This window comes from Cavia porcellus, unplaced genomic scaffold (genome assembly GCF_034190915.1).
Source record: "Cavia porcellus strain 051 isolate PalLab524CR breed Dunkin Hartley unplaced genomic scaffold, mCavPor4.1 scaffold_13, whole genome shotgun sequence".
NCBI lineage: Eukaryota > Metazoa > Chordata > Mammalia > Rodentia > Caviidae > Cavia > Cavia porcellus.
The window spans coordinates 47,827,323-47,852,068 of NW_026947496.1; the positions used below are offsets into that span (position 1 = coordinate 47,827,323).

The 24,746-nt window shown below is 35.7% G+C and overlaps 1 protein-coding gene across 5 annotated transcripts in view; it reads right to left on the minus strand.

Annotated features, from left to right (window-relative positions):
* Window positions 1-24,746, minus strand: part of Tasor2 (transcription activation suppressor family member 2) — a 75,593-nt gene that overhangs the window by 21,348 nt on the left and 29,499 nt on the right. For 3 of the 5 annotated variants that reach the window (XM_063260176.1, XM_063260178.1, XM_063260179.1), the window contains exons 3-12: window positions 17,638-17,712; window positions 15,387-15,511; window positions 15,284-15,303; window positions 15,081-15,180; window positions 12,680-12,780; window positions 11,655-11,758; window positions 9,998-10,070; window positions 9,830-9,892; window positions 4,648-5,331; window positions 1,028-1,270 (exon numbers count right to left, since the gene is read on the minus strand). In XM_063260176.1, coding sequence (XP_063116246.1) covers window positions 1,028-1,270; window positions 4,648-5,331; window positions 9,830-9,892; window positions 9,998-10,070; window positions 11,655-11,758; window positions 12,680-12,780; window positions 15,081-15,180; window positions 15,284-15,303; window positions 15,387-15,412 — 1,414 coding nt within the window. In that variant the 5' untranslated portion in view covers window positions 15,413-15,511; window positions 17,638-17,712. The remainder of the gene's footprint in view (window positions 1-1,027; window positions 1,271-4,647; window positions 5,332-9,829; window positions 9,893-9,997; window positions 10,071-11,654; window positions 11,759-12,679; window positions 12,781-15,080; window positions 15,181-15,283; window positions 15,304-15,386; window positions 15,512-17,637; window positions 17,713-24,746) is intronic. The other 2 variants (XM_063260181.1, XM_063260180.1) reach the window with 2 other exon arrangements.

Genomic DNA, 24,746 nt, shown 5'->3' on the forward strand with positions numbered 1-24,746 from the left:
AGTAAAAATACATTATATTGTACCTGGAGCAGACAAACTGACCAAATGAAAAGAAACATGTTGGGAAAATACTAAGAGCTAAATATGGACACATGGGTAAGACCAAAGCATACATTCCCCTTAGAAGGTAGGAGATTGCAAATTTAATATGGAAGTGAAAACTATATCACTATGAGCTTCTAAGGAAAATCTTTGGTTATAAAACATTAAAGGAATTTAAGAAACAAGTTCACCCATCATTCCACCTCACCAACAAAACAGTTTTTCTCTAAATCTCTACTATCTGTGAAATCATTTTGGGAAACAAAACAACATATGCACAACAACAGGACTTAACAGCACAGATACAGTGTCATTTATACTTCACAGTCTGGAAGAAGAATCACATCACACACAGAAAAGTTAAGAAGGGAAGCGGACCCAGACCTAGGAGTAGAGGTCGTGTGTGTGTCCAGCTGCATAAAGGTGAAGTCTGAGGTGACAGCAGAAGGTTTTAGAAAAGAAGCTATGTCTAAAAGCCTGAGATACAGCAGTAGTCAGTTTTTTGTTCATATCACTAAACTTTATTATTCTCTTAAAGTCAGAAATGTAAAATAACTTCTAAAATGAATAGCTTTATAGTCAAATACAAAGTTCTGGATTAGTGACAGTTCTGAGCAATGTTCACAATCCCTCAAGACTAAGAGCCTCTTACTTTTTATAACTAATTATGATTCAGAAAAATACTGCCACACACTACCTACTCATACAGTTAGTCATAAATACAACCTTTTATACTATTAACTCTTTTAAAAATTCATGTTTGGAATTTATACAAATTAAAAAGTATTTGGTGAAAAACCCAGTCTTTGTACTTTCCTATTTGTCTACAATAGGAAATCAAGTTATTTACGTCAGGCAGGGTTTGAACGAAAGAAAACAGAATGAATTACTGATACATTTCAGCTGCTCTCATTTAAAAACATATCTTCAGTCTCTATCAGATCTGTATGCTAGTGTTTACATTGACAGGAAGAGTGTTTCTTACCAGCGTGCAGCTGCTTTTTGATTCTGGGATTCTTACTGCTCTTTATTGTATTTACTCTCTTTTTTTGTGAAGATTTCTTCATAGATGACTTAGCCCCTCGAACAGTTTTGACTGGCGATTTCTCTCGTCTCCTGGATGTTTTAGCATTTGTTGCCACAGGAACCTCTTTAGAAACAGGAACGTCTTGGTTTTTCCTATTCAGTTTGGTTTTCTGTACCAACTGTGCAGTCAGCACCTCCGCACCTTACATAGAAAGACACCATTTTTAAGGGGTAGGGGCTCAGGTATTTTTCAACATAGTTTTTGTCTTTATTTCTTTTGTTTTGGGGGGCAACTGTGTAAGGGACAATAAATTATAAATTCTGGGGTATCACTAAAAGATTTTCGTTTTGCTTTTTTTTAAAAATTAAGTTAAGGCCAGATGTGGTGGTGCATGCCTGTCACTCCATTACTTGGGAGTCTGAGGCAGGAGGATCTCTGTGAGTCCAATGGCAGCCTCGGCTACAAAGTGAATTCAAAGCCAGCCTGAATTGCATGAGACGCTGTCTCAAAAAGACAAAAAAGAGTTAGGAGTCAAATGTCCTCACATAAACATAAATATAGGAACTTGTTAGGGCCTGCTTATATTTTTGGGGGGGGTACTGGGAATCGAACTCAAGATTTTATACTTTTGTTATTGAGCTAGATCTCTGGCCTTCTACTTGTAGTTTTATCAGGTGAAGAAGAAAAATATCATAATAATATAAAAACCACAACCTAACTTTGTAAAAGCCTGTAAACCTTTTCTGACTGATGTCCCAGGTAAAACTAAACACGCTAGCTCACTGCCCTGAGAGATAGAAAATTGCATTTAAACAAAAAGCAACACAGCCCCTGTAAGACTACATGGTTAAAACTATAATTGCCCTATAGAACAGAGACTAGTTGCTCACAAAGTCACATTATGTAATTTACTAGTCATTAACATCTCAATTTTAATACCATCTGAAAATGAATTAAAAAATAAAAAATTTCAGAGAAAGACTGAGGAGTCTGCACCTGGTTTTATTTGCTTCAAATTTACCACTTTACAAAATAGAAATCACCCTTCTTACAAGATAACTGCTTTGCTTTTTATATGGAATTAAGAAAACAGCTAAAGGCAGAGGTAAGTAGGCAGGAAAACAATACCATTAGCTTAACCACTACCCAATAAAGTGTCAATTTTTGGAGCTAAAATATGGATACATTTTTCTCGTTGGCTTTTCATAAATTTGGTTGTTTCCACCAATAAAATTTAGCCCCAAAGATGTATAATTATACATGAATGTTGGTAAATATTTTAAAATTATACAAAAACCACTATTTCTCTTTCAGAATACTAACTATGATATTAAACAGCATAAGATACTGATGAGCGTCAGAGATATTTTGGAAAACAGACACATTTCATTTCATTCTTTTGAAGGGGTTAAAGAAAGGAATGGTTTTAAAGAAAGCTTCCAGAATGTCTTAAAATTCCAGATTTCTCTAGCTCTGTTTTCCTCCCCATGAAATTATCATAGGAATCAAGCAGCATATTGGTTTTAAAGGTAAGACTTATTACACTCTAGTTACGTTTTCTAAAATTTTCAGCTCAGGGAAAAGGCAAAAATACAAACAGGAAAAATGGTTAATACTAAATTAAAACAAAACAAAAAGATTAGATAACCAAAACCTATTTGCACAAACAAGAAAGGAAGATCTCTCATAAACTGAGGTCCTAGGCTACGAGAGTTGGGGGGTGGGTAGTATTCTAGATGTGTAACTAAATGCCATCTTTCTCTTTTTTTTCCTTTTTATCGGTACCGGGAATTGAACTCACGACTGCCTGCTTGCAAAGCAGACGCTTATGCCGCTGAGCTAAATCCTCAGCCCCCTAAATGCCATCTTTTAATCATGTAATAATCCAGTGTAGGGTGGGATTGTAAAATGAATGTTTCACAGCCACCATTTTTTCTTAATTTAAACAGACCAGAAAACATCAGATTATATTACACAGAGAGAGGAAAAAACTTTGAAATTTCTGTTTCAGTCAGGTATGAACCTATGTGTACTAGATATAAAATATCTGTATTTTATACCTGAATATTCAGTAATTTAAAACACTTTGGAAACAGTAAGAATGTATGTTGAATTAGAGACAAGTTAATATCCTCAAGTAAACTGGTTTATGCAAAATAGAAGCTCAGTATGGTTGGCCTGGAATATACTTATAAACAGATGTACAGTCTGATTCCATGCTTTCTACTGTCATACTTTCCACCAGCCTCCTAAACACACATATACCACACCACTTTTCAAACCACAGCAGGGCATTAATTATTATTTGTTAAAACACAGGGTAAAATCTCAATTATTTGGAATCCTGTGCATCAGCATATCCTATGAGTTTCTCTTCTAGAGACTAGCATTTTCAAATTCAAAACAGCATAGATGGGTGGGCAAACTTTCTCTTAGGGGCCAGAAAGTGCGTATTTTCAGCTTTGAAGGCCATGTGGTAGTCTCTTCATCACAACTATTGAACTGCCAATGTTGAGTGAGAGAAGCCAAAGCCAAACATACCTGTGTTAATCATACACAGGTATGATTAACTGTTTAGTTCTCTACCCTTTTAGAGAAAACACACTAAATACAATTTGAGAATATGGCGTGGCATGCTGACTGAAGTACATTTGTCAAAATACTTAATGACTCTGGAATCTGATTTTATCAACTTTCCAGGAGCATCAAAACTTCTGTGGAACTTTTTCACTATATTCCATTTCAGTAGGTTGGTCTTTTCTTTTTTTTGAGACAGGGTCTCTCTATGTAGTGCAGGCTGGCCTCGAACTCACGGCAATTCTCCTGCCTCAGCCTCCCAAGTGCTTAAGATTCAGTTGATGTTGTTTTTCTTTAGTGCTGGGAACTGAACCTAAGCCTTTGCACTAAGCCCTTTTACTGTTTTTACTTTGAAATAAGGTCTTTCTAAGTTGTGCAGGCTGGGCTGGAACTTGAAACCCTCCTGCTTCAGCTTCCCAGATATAATCTCTCTGATACATACAGTCCCAGACTACTTTAGTGTTACGGGTTCAGGTACTTCCTCTTTTATGGGTGTTTAGGCTGTCAGCTATCACCCTCTGCTGCCACTGTCATATGCCTGCTTTTAGAAGATTCCCTTCTTCCACCTCAGTCTGTCAGAGGATAGCCCAAAAAAATAGATGGCCATCTTTCTGAGAATGAAACGTAAGTATGTGATAGTCTGAGAATACAGGATTTTCATGGGCAGGCTTTTGCAATGTCTTAGTTTATTGTATCTCATAGTGTTCTACAGTTATCTAGGTCAGTACTTCTCAAGCACCTGCAGGAACATACTTCTGCTAGACAGATATGATGGTGTTTGTAACAAACTTCTAATACTCTGCCATGTTCCAGTCCACTTAAACTCAGACAGGTACCGGCTTTGAATACAACAGATACTATTTTTTTTGTCTTTTTCCTTTTTATCGGTACTGGGGATCGAACTCACAACTGCCTGCTTGCAAGGCAGGTGCTTATGCCGCTGAGCTAAATCCCCACCCCCAACAGGTACTATTGTAATAATCTGTATAAGTTGTACGTACCTCTCTTTCTTTTCTGAGGAAACTGTCCTTTAACTAACTTCAGAGTTGGTGGAGAATGTGATCTGCTGTCTGTTGCAGGTGTTCTTTTGGCAAATGGGTGGCACAGGTTCACTCTTTTGCTGGGCACTACAGAAAGCATGGCGGCCTTTCTCTTTGGCTGTACTCTCAGATTTGACGCTGCTTTAAACATTTCTTCAAAATTCTTTTCTGTTTCAGTTTCTTTTTTTACTTCTGCCTCTGAATCAAGAAATTCAGGATCTGGAGTCATAACTAAAGAAAATCCAGCATCACAAATTCCATCTGAAATATAAGGAGATGGAAGATGCTCTGCTAACAAATCCAAAGCAGTAGCTACTTCCAAAGTATAACCAGTAGGATCTGAAAAATAAGACTTCAACTGAGTTACAGACTCTATAGCACACTTTTCAGGTGAAGGAACCAAGTCAAAACTATTAGACAGTGTCCCAAAAAATGTGGTATCTTTCTTTCCATCCTGAGCAGCAGTCAATGAAAGGCTTTTGTCCACCTTGTACAGTTCTTGGAAATTACGTTTTACTAATATGTTTGGATGAGTTTCTTCTTCAGGAAGTACTTTTTTTGCTTCCAGAAGGGCAGAATTAAGAGCAGGTAAAATGGGAACCACCTTCCATGAGATGTCATCTTCAATTTTCAAAACTTTCACCTCTAAAATAGATATCACATATATTAGAGGCCAAAGTTTCTTTGATAAAACATGTAAGGAAAGATAGAATAGTTAGATATGCTAAGAGATTAATGATAACCAAACAACAACTAACACACTTATGAGTATATTTGACAGATTCATGACAGGGGTGTAATTCGTATGTCTCGCTTCTACAATTTGAACTGCTAGGGTCATATATATGACTATCTCATTGGGTGGCTTTTTAAAAATTTTATTAGTAAAAAAAGGATACAAGCAATTATATCCGTTTGTACCACCAGGGGTACAAGCCACCCAACGAGACAGTCATACACATGGTTCAAACTGGGGGAGGGGCAGTGTTCACAAATATGTAACTTCACATATTTGAAATTACATGCACACACTGAACTGAAACAGAGTCACCGGACATGCAATTACTAAGAACAAATAAACTAAATTCTAGCTCCAGCTTTATCTCACTTGATCAGAAACCCAGTAGTTAATCAATGGTCCTTTATAGCAGCAACATTTAGCACAGATTTGCTTTCCTATTTTACTTATTGCCTTATTTGTTTTATTAGTACCCATACAACTCTCTTCAAATTCACTTTAGAAGTGATAATGCAAGTCAACTAAATTGACTTACAGGGTTTTTTTCCTAGATTCTTTTTATTTCATTTTAAAGAGAACAAAAGAAAACAGAATGAAACAAAGCAAATCAGAACAGGAAAATGCAAGCAACCCAGTGCTTCACAACAAAACAACAGGACATCAACAGTAGCTAACATAATGTTTCTTTTCTTTGAAATAGTTGAGCATACCTTCACACACAATATCAAACATAACAATATAGTAAAAAAACATTCAAAGGAATGGAAGCATTTACAGGACTTCAAAACCAAATAACAGGAAATGAATAATGGCTGCTATAATACCTCATTTTCCTAAAAAAATTTGTCAATAACATCACACATAATTAAATCAAATAAAACACAACAGAATAGAACCAATCAAAACAGAAGAACAAAAGCATGGTAGGACTTCAAAACAAGATGATAGCAAATCAGCAATAGCTACCATGTCTTGTTTTCTTCAAAATAGTGTTCATACCATCTCATGTAATAAAATCAAACAAAACAAAATAAAATCAGACCAATGAATGAAAGCATTATAAGACTTCAAAACAATAACAGGAAACCATGATTACCATAATATTTCCCATTATATTCAACATAGCTGCCCTTATCATCTGAAAGTATAAAATCTAACAAAAGAACAAAGCCAAACCTAATAAAATTGTGTAAACAATGCAAGAGTTCAAGATAAGACAATAAGAAATTGACGGTAGTTTCCACCTTTCCTTCCCTTTGCTCTTTTTTAAAAAATTTTATTTAAAGGAAGACTAAAAACAGAAAATGGGTAGAAATAATACATACTTTCAAAGAAAGAATAAACAGTAAGAAATCACTATTTGATATCAATCACTATTGATATTTACATATTATCCTCTTACAAATAGTTATTCAAGATACAAAAGTGTAGCATATAAAGTGGGGTTTCAAATAGCGAGACTGCAACCAGTTCTGTTCAACAAAATCTTAGTAATATGGTTATCAATCCTATACACTTATACATGTAGTTATTCATATCTTCATTTATGCTGAGACTGAACAAACCCAAGCAGGCTATAAGCACTCTGAGCAAAGAATAACAGTATTTCTGGGTTTCACATTATGATACTCCTGGGTCAGCACTGGGTACTGTAGTGTCTCTTTTTCTTCAAAGTATTTGTTCATTTCACTATGCGTTATAAGATCAGTTCTCATGAATCAACTAAATTGAAAGGCCCTAAATAATCTTCAAACCTCACCGAAACATTTGTTAGTTCCATCACCTTTTCTAGAAAATGGAATAAAAAAATTTTAAATTAGCTAAATCAACTAGTCTATTTAACCTTCTCTTCTAGCTCACTCTTTGAATGCTATTTCTTAAGCAAATCAGTAACTGAAATGAAGCAGCAAGAGAAAACAAGAACAGGTCAGGTTTTTGTGAACTTGTGAAAATTTGAGTTATCAGTAATATACACTGACAGATAAAATAGACTGCCAGTACTTAGTAAATGGAATGGGAATTATTCCGTTCTTTTAAAAGGGAAAGCACCTGCAGAATTATAAAACATCACGTCAGTCCTAGTTAAATAACTACTACTGTAGCAAGTATTAGTTAAAGGAAAGGAAGGGCAAATAAGAACAAGCAAGGACATGTGGTTAGTTGTTAAAATAAAAGTTTCTTTCTTTGTAGTTCATTTTTTAGACACAAGAAGTGAAGAAGGTATAAAATATAAAGTCTTTATGTATATAAAAAAAGCACACAGTTAACAATAAAGTAGCACTTTCTAGGAAACTGCATTACTGCAAGAAGGAACTTGGTAACACAGTATTATTTCTAACAGACCACTACAAAATCTTTATAATTTTTTAAGTTGGTTAAACAGAATATTACTCAAAGTAAAACAGTAACTTAAGCTTTAAACCTATGGATGACCCTAAGTAAAAAATATCTTAATGAGCCTCAAGAACAAATGAAAAATAAAACATTCCAATATTTATTCAAATAAGAGTTCTTGGTGTGTACTGGGTACAGGTAGTAAAGGTTCTTATCCAAGGGGCAATTTACATTTAAAAACAACGATGTCAGAAATATTATCGAGAGGTACTGTAAGATAAAGTAGCTAAAGTCAGCAATGGTGTCAGATGTGTAACCCTGGGCAAATTTAAGTCTCTGTTTAGCTTTTTTTAAGCCCGCTAAATCAATTACACCTTTTATAATACCTAACATAATTCAAATAAGCCAGTGTGTTACTACAAATGCTAATGTTTTGCTTACTTCAAGGAAGTGATACCCAAGGAAGTACAGCTCTTGGTCTTGAATAACTTAATACGATTTAAAAAATCATTTTTAGCTAATCATTCTGGTGCACGCTTGTAGACTCAAATACTTGAAAGGATAAGGTGAGAGAATCCTTAAGTCCAAGAATTCAAGATTAGCCTGGGCAGCATAGTGAGATCTTTCTCACCACTGTCCCCCTTTAAAAAAAGCAACTTTAAGAAATTCCCTACATTGGCTGTAGCCTTATAAATACCAGGGTAAGATTACGTTTAAATACGTACCATATTGGCTGGAGATACAGCTTAGTAACTGAACACTTGTATAACATGCACCACAAAATATAGAACAAAAAACACACAGTATGTTACAGAACATGGAGAATTTCCTCTTGTGATAATAGGTAGACACTAAACAATTTATTGATAATAAATCTAAGGATTCTAGTTGAAGTTATCAAAAAAATGATTTTGATTGCGGCCTCTCCAGGGGGAGAACCACTAGTGGCTCCTGAGATCTGCGCCATGTTGCAATTTACAACGCTGGTAAACCAAGCAATCAGCCTGCCTCCCTGCTATGCAATAGTGAGCCTACTGGTACACAGGCTGAGAGTGAATCATCTCACTTCCCCTAGCCCCTTTCTCCTGCCCCCCCAACCCCCATTAGCAAATGGGAACCAGAGATCTGAGCATCTCTTGGGAGGCTGACCATAGCAAATAAGGGGGGTTTCCTTCTACCATCTCTTTGAAGGCAAATATTTTTATTACTGTTTTGCTCTATTCTGATTAATGGTACTGCTCTATTCAATATTCTGTTTTGATAATTTCTATAATGTTCTGTATTTCATTTTATTTTGATATATGTGATTGAAAGAACACCTATTGTGAAAATAATGAGATATACTGTGATACCTATTACTCTTATCCCGGTAACCTTCTGTGAAGTTCTGTATCAATTTCACTACACTGTCTCCGTTGGCTTTATTCTATCTTGTTCTGTTGCATTTTACTACCTTCAAAATAAAAATTTTTTAAAACAAAGTGATTTTGAAACTACAACCTGATAGACATAAATAAACCAAGTACTGGTTCTCTACCTTTCTGATTGTTATCCTTCCCTAAGGGCTTTTTTTAGACATAATTTCCCCCTAACTGCCCTGCAAATATTAATACCACAGCTATACTGCATATCTGTTTAGGTACTACACAAATATTTTTTAACTGTAAGAGCTCAGTTTTGGACCGTTGCGGGGCAGTACCCCCAGAATACACGAGACAAATACGGAGATCGACAGTACAGACAGATAGAAGTAAGCATGTCTATGAAGACCCTGAGTCACACCTATTGTATAGGCTATGGGTAAAGCATACCTTGGTTACTACTGTTCAGCAACAAACAGATTCAATTTTGGACAAGCTCAATTTGGGGAACCTGGAGATAATCAAGATAGGAATGACAGCAGACACTGAAAACATGGGCCTGAGGTTCAGAGGAAACAGTAAGCCTTTAAAGACGGTCAAGAGGAGTTAAGTCTGTAGTAAAAGGGCAAAGAGTCACGTGTCACTACAATGATGAGTCGGATGGGGACCAAAAACAGACCAGGTGAACTGGGTGCTACTGTATTCTCACCTGTTGCCAGGAGTGAATGGAATAAATGTAACACATTTAGACTCCACTTTTCATCTCCAATAGCTATACAAAATGAGAATCAAAAGAAGAAGGGTTATTGCTTGTGATCTTATAAAATAAAAGTAAATAAACTGAAAGAAAAATTTCCCTAAAGTTAGCTGTCCTTACCTGGCTCTGGTATTAAGGCTGATGATGAAAGTAAAATGAGAAACCCTCGATCTTTTAAGCATTTGATGATTGCCTTAAACATGAAAGAAAGAAGGATTAATAACTTTGTCTACTATACTCTTTTGTGTATTCTGAGCGCAAGCAAAAGTTCTTGAAACATTTATAGGAGTGATGAGAATTTTGTCCCCAGTATCAGGAACCATAAATTCCTTAGCTGAAATAATGTTGGCCACATTCTGGCTAAACACAGTAACTAGAACAGCAAAGGTTAGTTTTAGAATACTGTTCAACTATATAACAGGTCAATGAGAACAGATTTATTTCATTTTTTTCCCCAATGAGACAGTTTAAATTTTCTTTCTTTTTTCTTTTTTTGGAGTTTTTCCTTTTTATCGGTACCAGGGATCGAACTCACGACTGCCTGCTTGCAAGGCGGTGCTTATGCCGCTGAGCTAAACCCCCAGCCCCAACAGTTTACATTTTCAATCACCACCAAAAACCAATACAGGTAATGCCAGCACTTGGGAGGCTGAAGCACGAGGATTGCTATGAGGCCTGCCTAGGCTATATTGCTAGACTCTGTCTCAGAAAATAAGGGGAAAAAAAGAGTCAATATGTTACCATGCAGCCATTAATGCGAGATGAATCAGGCCTATAAATACTGTATTTTACTTTGTTTACAGTGCTAAGGAATGAACCCAGGGCTTCACACAAACTAGGCAGGCAATCTACCACTGAGATACATTCTCAGTTCTAAGTAGCACATTAAACTCATGTTTACATAAAAATTTTTGCAGAATTATGGAACTAGAAAGACTAGATGATATCAACTTCCCCCAAATTCTCTCTATATCATCCTGAGAGATTAAAAAACTAGAGTAATCAATTTTAAAGGCAACAAAAAAATGTAGACATAAGTAAATTCTACCAGTCTTCAATGGAATCCAGAGCTCCAATTTTAATGTTTTTAGCAAGTAAGAGAATTTGTCCCCAGGAACACAGGGAAGTTATCTAAAAGCTATCATTCTAAATCATTAAGTTGAAAGTTCTTTTTTTCCACTGTTCAACATTTCAAAAACCTATATACCCATAACAAAGATGAAACCCAATGTTCTTACACTAATTTTAAGGTAATAATTACACAAAAGTGTACCTGAGACACAAAAGTGAGCTGAGATATAAGGCAGATAAAAACATGTTAAGTCAATAAATATTATGTGAACACATCAATAAAAATTAAGTAATGAAAATCATTTCAGCAATCTAAAATAATTCCATCCAGGCTTGTGATACAGCTCAGGGGTACAGAACCTGCCTGGCAAGTGTGAGGTCCTCAGTTTGATTCCTGGTAACTGCCTCCCCCCAAAAAAATCCCAAATAAAATAATTCCATCCACATACAGCCAACTAATACTTTGAAATCAGTTTCTTCTCAATTCAAGAAAAAAATTATGTTTCAATGAATGTTTCTTGCTGGGCATGGTGCTGCATGCATGTAATCTCAGCACTTAGGAAGCTGAGGCAGGAAGACTGCCATGAGTTTGAGGCTGAAAGATTGCCATGAGTTTGAGGCCAACCTGGGTTGAGTGAGTTTGAGACCGGTTGAATTACATAGCAAGATTTTGTCTCAACAAACCAAACTTTAGAAAAATTCTTACCACTTCCTCATTTTTAATGTAGTCTATTAATTTGTCTACTTCTTTCCCTTGTTTGTTTGACAGTTCTGCCTCATACAAATTGAAGCACAAATCTTGGAAACAGACTGTAAAGAAAATAAGAAAAACATTTGTTTTTTTCAATATTTTTTATTTTTATAACTATTCACTTATTTATGTTACAAAAATGAAAGAACTAGCACTACTACTCAAAAACTTTTATGATTTAATGTTCTCAGTTATAAAACTGCTTAATAAAAAGTTACTGATAACTGGGCATGGTGGTGCATGTCTGTAATCCCAGCACTCAGGAGGCTGAGGGAGAAGGATCATGGCAAATTGGAGACCAGCCTGGGCTACAAAGTGAGCTCAAAGCCAGCCTGAACTGCATAGCAGAAACCCTGTCTCAAAAACAAAACAAAACAAAAAAATTACGGGGTTCTTTTGTTGTTGTTTGTAATTTTGAGACAGGATCTCGCTATGTAGTTTAGGCTGGTCTTGAATTTATTAGGTAGCCCAGGTTGTCCTTGAGCTTGTAGTGATCCTCCTGCTTTAGTTTCCCAAGGGCTGGGGTTACAAATGTGCACCACCATGCTCATCTGTGAATTATTTTTAAATAATGCTCTCACCTACCCTGACACAGCCATAGCATTAACAAGACAAATACTACATAAACATCAATGCTCTATGAAGTAACCTAAATGAGCAAAAAGTTTTCTTTTCATATTTGATTTAAAAGTACATAAATATAAATAGTAACAAAAATGCTTTTATTCTTGAGAAGAATGGTTGTGAGTTTGTTTTTGTATCTCTTAGTATTCTCTATTAAACCTAGTCTTTCCTCTTAAAATTACAGTCCAGTTTCTTCTCAGCTTCCAAGGAAATGAATATGGCAACTCTAGAACTTTCTCAAAAGACCCTTTTAAGAAGTATTTATGATGAAACAAGTGTACACATGTGTAAATGTTTAGAAGACAAGCAGAAAGTAGAACAAAGCCCATGCAATGTAATATTTTATTTCAACAAACCTCTTTCCTCCAAGTAAATCTGTCTCCTAAAAGCAGCTTCTGGCAGTTTTTTTTTCAAAGATGACACTTGCATTACATACTTAAAATCTAGTTTGTGTGGTCTAAAAAACAAAACAATATGACGTGGTGTAATAAATATTGAAATTGTATCTATAGTTTTATAATTTTTATTTTTCTAAGGTAAATGCAAATAAAAGTATAATTACCACAAAAGTCCTTAAATTAACAGACAGCAGGTTAAATATCATGCATACTTGTAACATTATAGATTTTCATACGTATGACCCATAGGTATAGTCTGAAAATATGCCCAGATTTTCTGAGTATTATGTATCTTTGGTATAACCAAAATATCCAGATGTGTCAAAGAATCATAGAATGAGTGAAAATTCTTGGTAAAACTGGCTTATGCCATATAAGGAACTGTATCTTTTGAATTATATCCTGTTGTGTCTAGATGTGCCCCCAAAGCTTGTGTCAAGATGTCCTCCCAAAGTCTTATGTGGTCATACAACTTTTTTGGTGGTGAATTCAGTGTGCGATGCTGGGATTAAGGGTGTGTGACCAGTAAATCAATCCCTGATTGTTCTAGCATAGGTTTGTCTAGGATTAAAGGTGAGTGTCTTCCCTAGGGCAGTAACCTGCATTCATACAAGCAACAGAAAAAGTCTTGTCTCCCTTCCTTGTTGCTTTTACTGTCTTCTGACCACAATGCACTGCTCTCCTCTGTGAAGCCACCCTGCACTGGAGTCAGACCATTATTGACTAAAACCTTTACAAACTCTGAGTTATATAAACCTTCCATCTTTCAACTGTGGGCGTCAGGTATTTTGTCTCAGCAATGAAAGAAAAGTAACAATGACATATCCCAATTACTTTTTCCTTTTCTAAAACTTATTTTGAAATACTTTTTGACTGGAAAATTTGTAAAAACAGTATAAAGGACTTTTTATATGCTTTTATCCAGATCCCTAAGTATATGTGCTTTGTTATTAATTTTTTCTCTACATTAACTTTTCTGATTCTTTTAAGAGTAAGATGCAAACCTGAGGCCTATTTACCCCAAATATTTCTTCAACAAAAGGAGAAATTTTCTTGCACAAGGCTAAAGCAAACAGTAAAATCAAGGAATTCATAGTGCTATAGTACCATTACTTAATAGACCTTCTTCAAATTTTGTCAAATATCTCACTAGGATTCTTCACAGCAAAAGAAAATAATTTCCTAAGCATTCAGTTACCGTATTTATTTAGTCTCCTTTTATCTGGGATAGCTTCTTAGTCTTTATTTTTAAAGACCTTGCTATTTTAAAGAATGCAGATCATTCTATAGAATGCCTTTGTATTTGGGTAAGTCTAATGTTTCTGTCTGATTAGGTTAGCAGCCACATCACAGACAGAAGTGCCACTGTGCCACTGTGCCATTCTCTATGCAGAAAGCACATGACACTGACTGTGTTAATGGCCAAGTTAATTTAACCACTTGAAATGAGATTTACCAGTTTTCTCCACAGGTAAGTCAACTTTTCCCTTTGTGATTAACAAGCAAGTTGTATGGATATATGCAAATATCATCCAAGTCTGACAACTGCTTGTTGATTACTGTATTCCATCAGTTTTTCAACATTTAGTAGTTGTACTTTACAGTGAGGAAGAATTCCTCTTTCTCTTTTACTTATTTACAGAATTCTTTACTAGGTGGGCTGCAATGCCCCCACTGCCTTTTCTTTAAGAGGGTCAACAGAAAGTAAATAAATTCTGATACTATGCTTGTTTTTGCTTAATAGTTAAACTAAACTATGTCTTCCTTTTAATGGTCTTGGGTACAAAAGTACAACTCCCTGAACAAAAATGTTCAGAGATGGCTCTCACAGCTCCCCAGGAAAAAATGTATCATGATAATTTATTATAGTGTAAATAGATGCAACATTATACTTTAACATTTTTGTAAGAGAATGATACAGAAATTAGGAAGTTGGATATTGCAAATCTTAATGAACTCACTAACAGAATCCAGTTGCTATAATCTGTTATATTTGGGCAAATCTGGTTTGTTTTAGGAGAAAGTTAGAATTCAAATATCAAATAATTTAATTTATCCTGAGAGATCATCTGCCTGTAAACAGATTGGAAATTAGGTCTCCCATGTTATAGCCTTGTGTTCTACACATCTACTCAAATGTATTCTGTCTAAAATCAAGTCTAACTGCTATTGTACCCTAATACCATCCACCACGACCTCAAAAAGAGAATTTAAAACAAAAACAAAAACATAAACTAGTGGTTGGGGATACCTACCTTTTAGCGATAGTCTGCTTTCTTAGACTTCACAAGGCCCTGGGTTAGACAACTAGCACTGGATAAAAAGTAACTGTAAAATAAGCATCAGGAAGGATACTTACAACTGTGCTGGAATTCCTGTACCATAATTGGACCACAAAGTTATATCACATAGCACACAATCTTGAATAGTTAATTTTCCTTTCCATGGAGAGATGAGAACTTTAAGAAATAAAGATGAAAGAATTTGAAACATTATTTGTGAAAGAAATAGTTACTAAAAATAAACACCCCCACACAAAGAATCCATAAAATAATTTCTTACCATTTTTATTGTCGTCAAGTCTGGAAAAGAAAAAAAAGTGCATTTTTATAAGAGCAAATGAAACAAACTCAGTTAAAGAGAGTATGTGCATAGAATTACTCACATGCTTTTATGAGCTGGTGTTGCCATCTTCTTAGGTTCCCTGTTCTGAAAAGCTATAATTATATAAGGTCAGATCTGGCTGAGTCACAGAATAACAGTGCTGCTTGAAAGTTCATAGAGGTAATACTAAAAGAAAAAAAGTAAATACTGTTGTCACTATGAATTGCATACATGTCAAGTTTATCTCAACCCCACTCACCCTGAAATTTAACACACTGAATTCAGAAACATAGCTTGGATATTATTTATTCACAGATGATTATACCTGACTTAGTTCAAAGGCACAAAAAAGCTCATCTTGTGAGAAACTTTATTAGTATCTGTAGGCGTATGGCCATTCAAGCCAGAAGAGGACCTAGTGTAGTTAGCTATATAATTGTGACATCAACTTGACTTTTCCCTGGAATAAAAATATTAAAGACTAATCAGATATCTTCAAATAACAAAACTTTTTAAAGTAACCCAAGGAGGATGTAAATGTCTTTTCACCAGCAACTATAGTTAAAAATTATACTTGTTAGAAAAAAAAACATAAAAAAGAAACATTTATAAAAAAGAAAAAAAGAATTTTACTTTTTAGAAACAGAATATTCTTAAGGCCAACAGTAGTTTTAATTATCTAGAAAACCCTTAAAATTGTATTAACAAATCATGTTTGAGCATCTTTCTGAGGCTTTTACCATAAAAGGTACAGATAACTACTCTAAACTTAAGAGAATCACTTCTATTTTGAGGGAGAAATGTTGGGAACTGAACCCAGGGCCTTGCTTATGCTAGGTAAATCATGCTTTCCAACTGAGGTATCACCTCATCCCTTAAGAAAACCACGTCCTCAGCAGAAACATTATGTAGCCACCAACTTTTATGATGTACTCATTGAACGGCTATTCATTAACCACAGCAGAAAAGATGACAAACTCAAACATTTTAAAAGATGAATTTCCAAACTGAAGCATTAGAAGTTGCGAATATACCAGAACCCAGTAAGCCAGCAAGGAGCAAGCATGTAGAAAAGTGCTTTATGAGCAGTTGGCCTTAATCACTGAAAAGTCAATTGTTTTCCCTCTTAGACTTCTCATTATTAAAGGTTAAAGTCAAGTTTACCATATGAAATATCAAACACCAAGTGATTTAAAAAGCTAGTTGAATAACATTGACATAAGGCAATGGTAAGAAGCCAAAGAATGCAAACAGCACTATGGTTATTGTTTGCATCAACAGGCCTTTCTGTGGCAGAACCACAGTACTTATCACAGGGTAGACAAAGATTAAACAAGGACTATACATGTAAGCAGTGTTACATTCTCTACAGTTCTTGGGAGGTAAATTTTTAAATATAGGGGCTAGGGATTTAGCTCAGCAGCACAAATGCCTGCCTGGCAAGTAGCACAAGGTCATGAGTTCTATCCGTGGTACCAAAAAAAAATTTTTTTAAAATATAGAATTCATACTCTTAAAAAAAAATACTGTGAATTTGTAACAAAAGAACTTAGGATGGTAGGGAAGCACCAGGCCTGGTGATGCATGCCTGTAATTCCAGTACTTGGGAGGCAGACGTGGTAGGATCTCTGCAAATTCAAGGCCAGTCTGGGCTACACAGTGAGTTCAGGACAGCCTGATTCACATAGTGAGACTGTGTCTCAAAAAGACAAACAAACAAAACAAATGAAAAAAAAAAAAGAGAAAGCTAAACCAATACAAGAAAGCAAAACAAGACCATAGAAATGTCCCCAAAAAGCAAAGCACATCAACCTCTAAAATGAGTTTCCCTACTATTTGTGTAAGAATTCTACCCTGTGCTACTTAGAATATTTACAAGTTTATAAGATCAGTAGTACTAGATGTCACACAATGCTGTGAACAAGGTCTGGATATCTTTAAGATTAAGAAAAATAAAACACACAATTTAAATTGAACAATGTATTTCATTCTCTAAAATCACCTTTTATGACTATAGTCATATTTTACAAGCACTATTAGTTTTTCTATTTCATGTTTAAAAGGTGATTCTGCCAGCCACGAGAGAAAGGAAGACCTCAGTGAATATACTTACTATTATTTTGAAATCTCTTCTGTTAGTATGTTCATTAAATGAATGAAAGTTTTGGTTTTAAAGAACAGAAGAATTAGTCTTGCCTTCCCTGAGTTTAAATAGGTGTCACAAATAAGTACAGAATCTACAGAGAGTATCACAGGCAGTTAACCTTCAGTTTTTTCAAAGAAAATAACAGAAAAGTACAACTTGGCTTTACCTTAATTAAGGACTACAACAGAACCGTATTTCCCATGATGCTATGGTCTTGGATGAAGACAGTCCAAGTATTTACCTATAAAATTATAAAATACAGATTTATTTTTTTAAAAGACTATACAGATAAGTAACACTATATACAGTCTAAATAAAACTATTTAGAAATCAAATTTGATATTACTTTTCAAAGAATTGTGATATTCTATATTATATTTGTGATATTCTAAAGGTGTGGAAACTTTGAAGTTAAGAACCTGTTTGACAACCAGTTTTCCAGTTGAGTACTACAACTAAATATGATAAAAAGTATCTCATTCATAGAAAAATCCTAAATACATCTTCATTTTTTCTTTGCACACTTATTCAGCCTATGATAATCTGACTCTCAAGTTACTCTTCGTGAAAAAAGTAGTAAGCATTTTGATTCAGTAATATGCACTGCGAGTTTACTATATGGCAAGTTCTATGCTAGACAGCAGTGATGCAAAATAAAACAAGGTCCCTGCCTTCAACAAATTTATTTGGCTAGACTGCAAATTTTATCACGAAGGGTTATACATGTTTTGTTTGCCACTGTTGCCATATCATGGCTCAAAATGTAGTAGGTACTTAAATATTCGTCAAACATGTTGTATTTGAGAGCACACAGAAAAAGCATTACTAAACTCAAGAATGCAATATATATAAAGAATTACTGGGATTCGCGTGCTGCAGGGAGGAGAACAAGAATTTAGCCACTTCCTGTGAGTCAGCACCATGTGTGGGCTGTGGGGACAACCAGATGCCAGCCCCTTCTAGCGTGCAGGCTCAGAGCCAAGAGCAGCCAGAATCACCCCATCCTCACTCCAGAGAGCAACTGGCTCATCCAGAAAAACACAGGCTGAGATGATAGCTATTGAAATAAAATACAACTTAATGCTTGTAGTATTTAGTGTTTTATTGGCTTTGCAGACCTCAAGCCAGTAATTTGATCATCTATTCAGAGGATAACAACATGCAGTATAGCATCTATGGGGGATCTCCTTCTGAAGGTGGTAGCCACGTTACCATTGTTAATTCCTATTATCTTTTTTTTATTTAAAGAGAAAGAAACAAAAAAATGGAGAAAAAAAGGGTAAAAATAATACAGAATTACAGAAAAATAAACAGTAAGAAATCACCAGTTGATAACTTACATATTGTCATCTTAGAAGTAGTTGTTCAGGTTACAAAATTAAAGTATGTAAAGTGACATTCAAATAGTGACACTGCCAACAGTTCTGTTCAATGATCCAACAAAAACTTAATAATATAGTTATCAGTCCTACACACTTGTTTTTTATCTTAAAGAGGGTAAGATTAAACATATCAAAACAATAAAACAATTCAAAAAGAAACAGTTTAAAGAAATACAGATTTCAAAGCAAGTCCACTGGAGATCTTCACTGTCCGTCTTACTGTCTCTAGTTTTCTTCCAAATAGTTGCCCCCATCCTCGCACACATTGAATACATACTGCATATTATAGAACTAATCAAATCAATACAGGATGATGAAAACTTTTTAGGTCTTCAAGATCTGACATTGGGGAAGACAATAATGACTACCACAGTGTTTCTCATTCTCTTCGTAGTAGCTGTCCTTATATTTACGTATACTGAAATTGAACTTAAGAGACTAGACTAATATCACTCTGAACAGTGAATGATAGTATTGCTAGATTTTATATCATAATGTTACAGAATTAGCATTGGGTTTCTTAGTGTCTCTTCTTCTTTAGAGTATCTGTTGATTATATTTTGCATTATATAATCTGTTCCTGTAAACAGTTTAAAAAATTCTTCCCATGTGTGAATTTCTACATGTATATCCTCCCTGTATTATAGGGAAAAACAAATCATAACAAGAGAGCAAAACAAATTCCTAGAAAAACATGCAATGAAAAAGACACGTAAGACCACAATATTAGGTGATCTACCATAGTTACTATGCTTTCTCTTGTTATTTTCAATAGACTTGTCCACATCATCAGGCCTAAGATAGTTAAGCATGGTATTACATAGCTATTTTTATAAAAATACAACTTTGAAAACATTATAGGACTTGAGAGCAGTTAATAATAAAAATCGGTATGGATATCTTTTATATCTTGTCATCTTCAGAGTAGTTAACTCTACTTGTAGACTTGATACTATGAAGCATACCAAATTCGAATAAAATCAGCCAAGGCAAAACTGTGGTCTAACAAATCAGATTCAAATAACATCAGTCAAATAAGATCAGTCAAGACAATGTAAGTAATACAGGATTTCAGTTTAAGTTAATAGGAAATTAAGAATAGTTACAATGGTGTAACCTGCTATTTTTGGGTTAGATATCTGTGCCCTCAAATCTGATATGAGTGGACAGACTAGAACAAAATAAATTCAAACTAAACAGAGTGATAAGACTACTGTGACTTTTAAATCCTGATACACTACTAACAATGACCTCTACTTTTTTTTTTAGTGTATCAAGGCTATCTATATTAAAGATTATAGCTTACTGTCTCTGTCTGCTACTCCACTTTACTGCTATAATTTGTCCACCTTACTCCCTCATTCCACTGTCCCTTCATTGAGGCCTCTCTGCCACTGTTGCTGAAATTCTGGTATCCCTTCCTCTCTCTCTCTGGAATGTCCTTCAGCACTCTCTGTAGGGTTGGGTTGGAAGCCATGAACTCCCACAGTTCCTCCTTGTCTTGGAAACATCTTATTTCTCCATTAATTTTGAGACAGAGTTTTTCTGGGTACATCAGTTTTGGCTGCAAATTACTTTCTTTCAGGGCTTGGATAATTTCTCCACAGGCTCTTCTGAATTTGAGAGTTTGTGTTGATAAGTCTGTTGTTATGTTGATAATTTTCCCGTTGTAGGTAATCTGCTTGTTTTCCCTGGCTGCTTTTAGTATTCTGTTCTTTTGGTAGATTTCTGGAATCTTGATTATTATGTCTGGGTGTAGATCTGTTTTGGTTGTAGGTGGCTGGGGTTCTGTATGCCTCATTTATCTTTTCTTTTTCCTATGTTTGGGAAGTTTTCCTTTAATATATCTGTGAATATTCTTTGTAGTTCATTTTTGGTTATTCCTGCTTCCTCGTTCAGGAGCTTTATTCTTAAGTTATGTAACCTCTTGTCATCTTCTAGCCTTTGAATTGTTTCTTTCGGGTTCCTCGTTATTTTTAAGAGGTCTTCATATATCATAAATCTTTCCTCAAGTTTCAAAAGGCTAACTTTAGTTTCTGTCAAGGCATTTTGCCAGTTTTCAATGGCGTTTTTAGTGTTCTGGTATTCTCTTTGGATCTGTTTCATGTATTCTAGGTTATGTTTAAATTCTTCATCAGAAGCCTGTGGGGATTTAGTTCAGCAGCATAAGCGCCTGCCTTGCAAGCAGGCAGTCGCGAGTTTGATCCCCGGTACCAATAAAAAGGAAAAAAGACAAAAAAAAAATTCTTTATCAGAGGTTTCTCTTTCTTTTCTGATTTCCTCCGTTCTTCCATCTGTGTTCTCTTGGTCTTGGGAGGGGCTTATCATTTCTTTAATTAATCTCTCTATATCTTGCCTCACTTGGATCAGAAGTACAGTTTTAAATTCGTCTATGACGTCATGAAGGTATTTCTTTATATTGGCTGATGCTGTGTCTAGTATTGGATGGTTACTGTGCTGGTTCTCTTCTGTATTTACTTCTCGCTGGAGATTTTTTTTTAATTTCTATCTATTGTCATGTTTCTGGTTTCTTTCAGACTGGTGTGTCCTGGGGGTCTCTGGCCCTCTCTGTATTGCTCAGGGTCTTTCTGAAGTGTGCCGTCTGGAGTTTTTGCTGCCCTCCCCAATTTGCTGTTATCTGAGGTAGGCAGCAGCACAAGGATGGTGCAGGCTAGCCTCCAGCCTCTATGCTAGTCAATCCACAAGTTAGGCTGTACCTTGTGGACATCACAGAATTGCGACCATTTTGTATCTGCTTATTGGGTCCCAACCAGAGGCGTGGTTCAGCCCCAGCAGTTCCCGCCAGTTCTCTCTGCGCCAGGAGCGGCTGACTGATGTAACCTCGGCACAGGGCTATGTCCAAATCCAAGTTGTCCTCTACCAGACCTCTCTGTGCCAGGGGCGACTACCTGATGTCATCGTGGTGCTGGGCTCTGCCCAACTCCAAGACGTCCTCCACTAGTCGTCTCTGTGTCACTGACGCTGGGCTCTGCCCAATTCCAAGATGTCCTCCAGCCAGCGACAGCAGCCGCGGGACCCAGTCCCTAGTACTCACCGGGACTCAATGCAGATCTTCCTCTTGGGTCCACTGCACACTGCGTCGCGTGTCTTCACTGCATTCCTACCACAGAGTGGATCGATCAGAAAACTGCACGTTGTCTGGCTTCGGAGCCCCAGAGCCTCTTGCAGTCTCCTCCAGCACAGCCAGGTGGCTTTGGCTTCTTCGAGGGGGCCCCAGGTCTTAATTTCCAGCAGTCACCGAGAGCCAATACAGCTTTTGGATCCACTGCTCACTGTGCCGTGTTCTCCCGTTAAGGATCTGGAATTCTTAGACTCCCGTTTTCGGCAGCCGCAGTCAGCACGACCTTAGATCCTCTGGGCATGCCTGGTACAGCGCGAAACGGGGCTCAGTGAGCACACTGGGCTTCAGCTCTCCACCCGTGCTTTTCCTTCCTCTTCCTAGTTTTATTTTTCCCTTTGGTTGCCGCCTTGGTTAATAAGAATCATTATCCATTAGCCTGGCCCTCTCCGTGTTGTCATATTCTAGCATCTGATCTGATTTCTCTGCAAAGACTGCACCCAGCTTCCTAGCAAGCTGCCATTTTCTGCTCCGATCCTGTTATTTTGTTTTGAAGACCTGTAGCATTTTCATTGTTTTGTTTGGTTTCATTTTATTCTGTTTTATCTGATGGCATGGGCAGCTATTTCGAAGATAACAAGATATATTATGATAGCTATTTTGGATTTACTATTATCTTGTTTTGAAGTCCTGTATTGTGTTCATTGTTTTGTTTTTTACTGGTTCTATTCTGTTTTGTTTGATTTTTTACTATGTCTGATGGTATGGGCAGCTATTTTGAAGACAAGAAGAATTTGGTAGCCATTTTGCTATCTTATCTTATTTTGAAACCATATATCACTTATACTGTTTTGTTTTGATTGGCTCTGCTGTTTTATTTTGCTTGATTTTATTCTTTAAAATAAAAAAATTTTAAAAACTATTGAAATGAAGTAATGTAATTGTATTTGGGTGAGGTTTTTTTGTTTGTATTTTGTTTTTATTTTTTCTTTGAGGGGAATGAATTCCAAACTAGGGAAATAAATGAAGAAAAGTATTGAAACATAAAAGATCATGACTTCTTTGGTACACAAAGAGGGCTACAATGATGGGCACAGGGCAGAAAGTAGGGAAGGCTGAGGCTGAAAAGGAGGGTTGATAAGTAAATATCTTCCTAAGACTTGCCCCAAAACTTTAGTCTGTAGGCAAATGAGAATCATCACAGTTTAAGCATTAGATTGTCCATTATAGTGGAAAAATTAAAAGCAAAAAGACTAAATTGAAAAACTACTTGTGACAGCCGAACAGAGATTCCTAACAAGGTAGCAGCAGTGAAAGAATGAAAAGGAGAGACTTAAAAGATATTCCTCAACTGAAGCATCTCTTTTGAGGTATAAAAAAACAATTAGTAAGAAAGCCTTAACACAAGGAGAACGTGTCATAAAACTGTGACTAGAAGCTTGGGTTCCAGTTAGACATTAAGTGATTCAAGTGTGGAAGGGTGGTCTGGTTCACAGCACATAGACCATAGGATTCTCAAGAAGATTGAAGAAGAAGAATATACTTTTAAAAGTAAACTCACACTATATGAAATATTACTATCATACACAGAACTATATAGTTCTGTACATGTTAGCTGTAAAATATATAGTCAACATTGTTACTCTATTAAAACTGTGTTTATGAAGGATGTGCCTTTGTCAGGATCAATCCAGCTTTTGCTTTCACCACTTACTGAAGTCACCCATTCAAACATTAGCAATATAATCATGATTATGATTATAGCAGTGCACACACAAAAAATGTTCTTTTTGTTGTTGTTTTTAGGACAAGACCTCACTATCCATTTTGAGCTGCCTTTGAACTCACTACGTAAGCTCAGGTTGACCTCAAACTCAGTCAGCCTCCTGTCTCGGCCTCCCGTGTGCTAGGATTACATTAGGTCATCACCATGCCTGGCTTGAAAATGTCCTTACGTTTTGAGATGAAAACTGAAGTGTTTAATTGTAATTTACTTTTAGACTCTTTAGAAAAAATAATGCAAAACACCACGTCAAACTTAGGTGTTAGGCATATTTATGTTCTACTTTTTCTATACATCTGAATTTTCACAATGAAAGACTGGAATGAAAAAGTAAGAAGAAAAAAGGTTTTATGAAGTATTTTTGGAACTATAATCAATCACCCTTACAATGTCCTTTAGAAGGATACAAGCTGAATGTTTTACTTTTTTTTAAATAAATAATCTTTTTTACTTTTTAAAAATAAATAATCTTTAAAATTGGGCATAGTGGTGCATACCTGTAATCCCAGCACTGGAAGGATGAGGCAGGAGAATCACAAATTCAACCTGTACAACTTACCAAGAACCTGTTTCTTAAAAAAAGTGTGTATGTATGTATGTGGTGGAGTTCAGTGAGAAGGCAACTGTGGATTCAATTTATGGGTAGGCAAAAAAGAAAAAAAAAACTCATAACAACAAAAATATTTTATTTTTTGTTTTGCATAGTTACCTCATGACCTGGTGGTTTCATTGCTAGTTCGTTAACACCTAAGAGAACTGAAACCATATACCCACACAAAAACTAACACATGAAAGTTCATAGCAACATTAATAGCCTCAACATGGAAACAACCCAAATGTCCATCAAATGTTAAATAGATAGAAGAAAATGTGGAATAACTATATATTATTCAACCACAAAATGGAATGAAGTACAAATACAGGCTAAAACATAGGTGCATCTCAAAGGTATTACACAAAATATTAAATGACATCATTCACCATCGACAAATACTGTCTAGTTTCCATTTCATGAATGTCCACAACAAGAA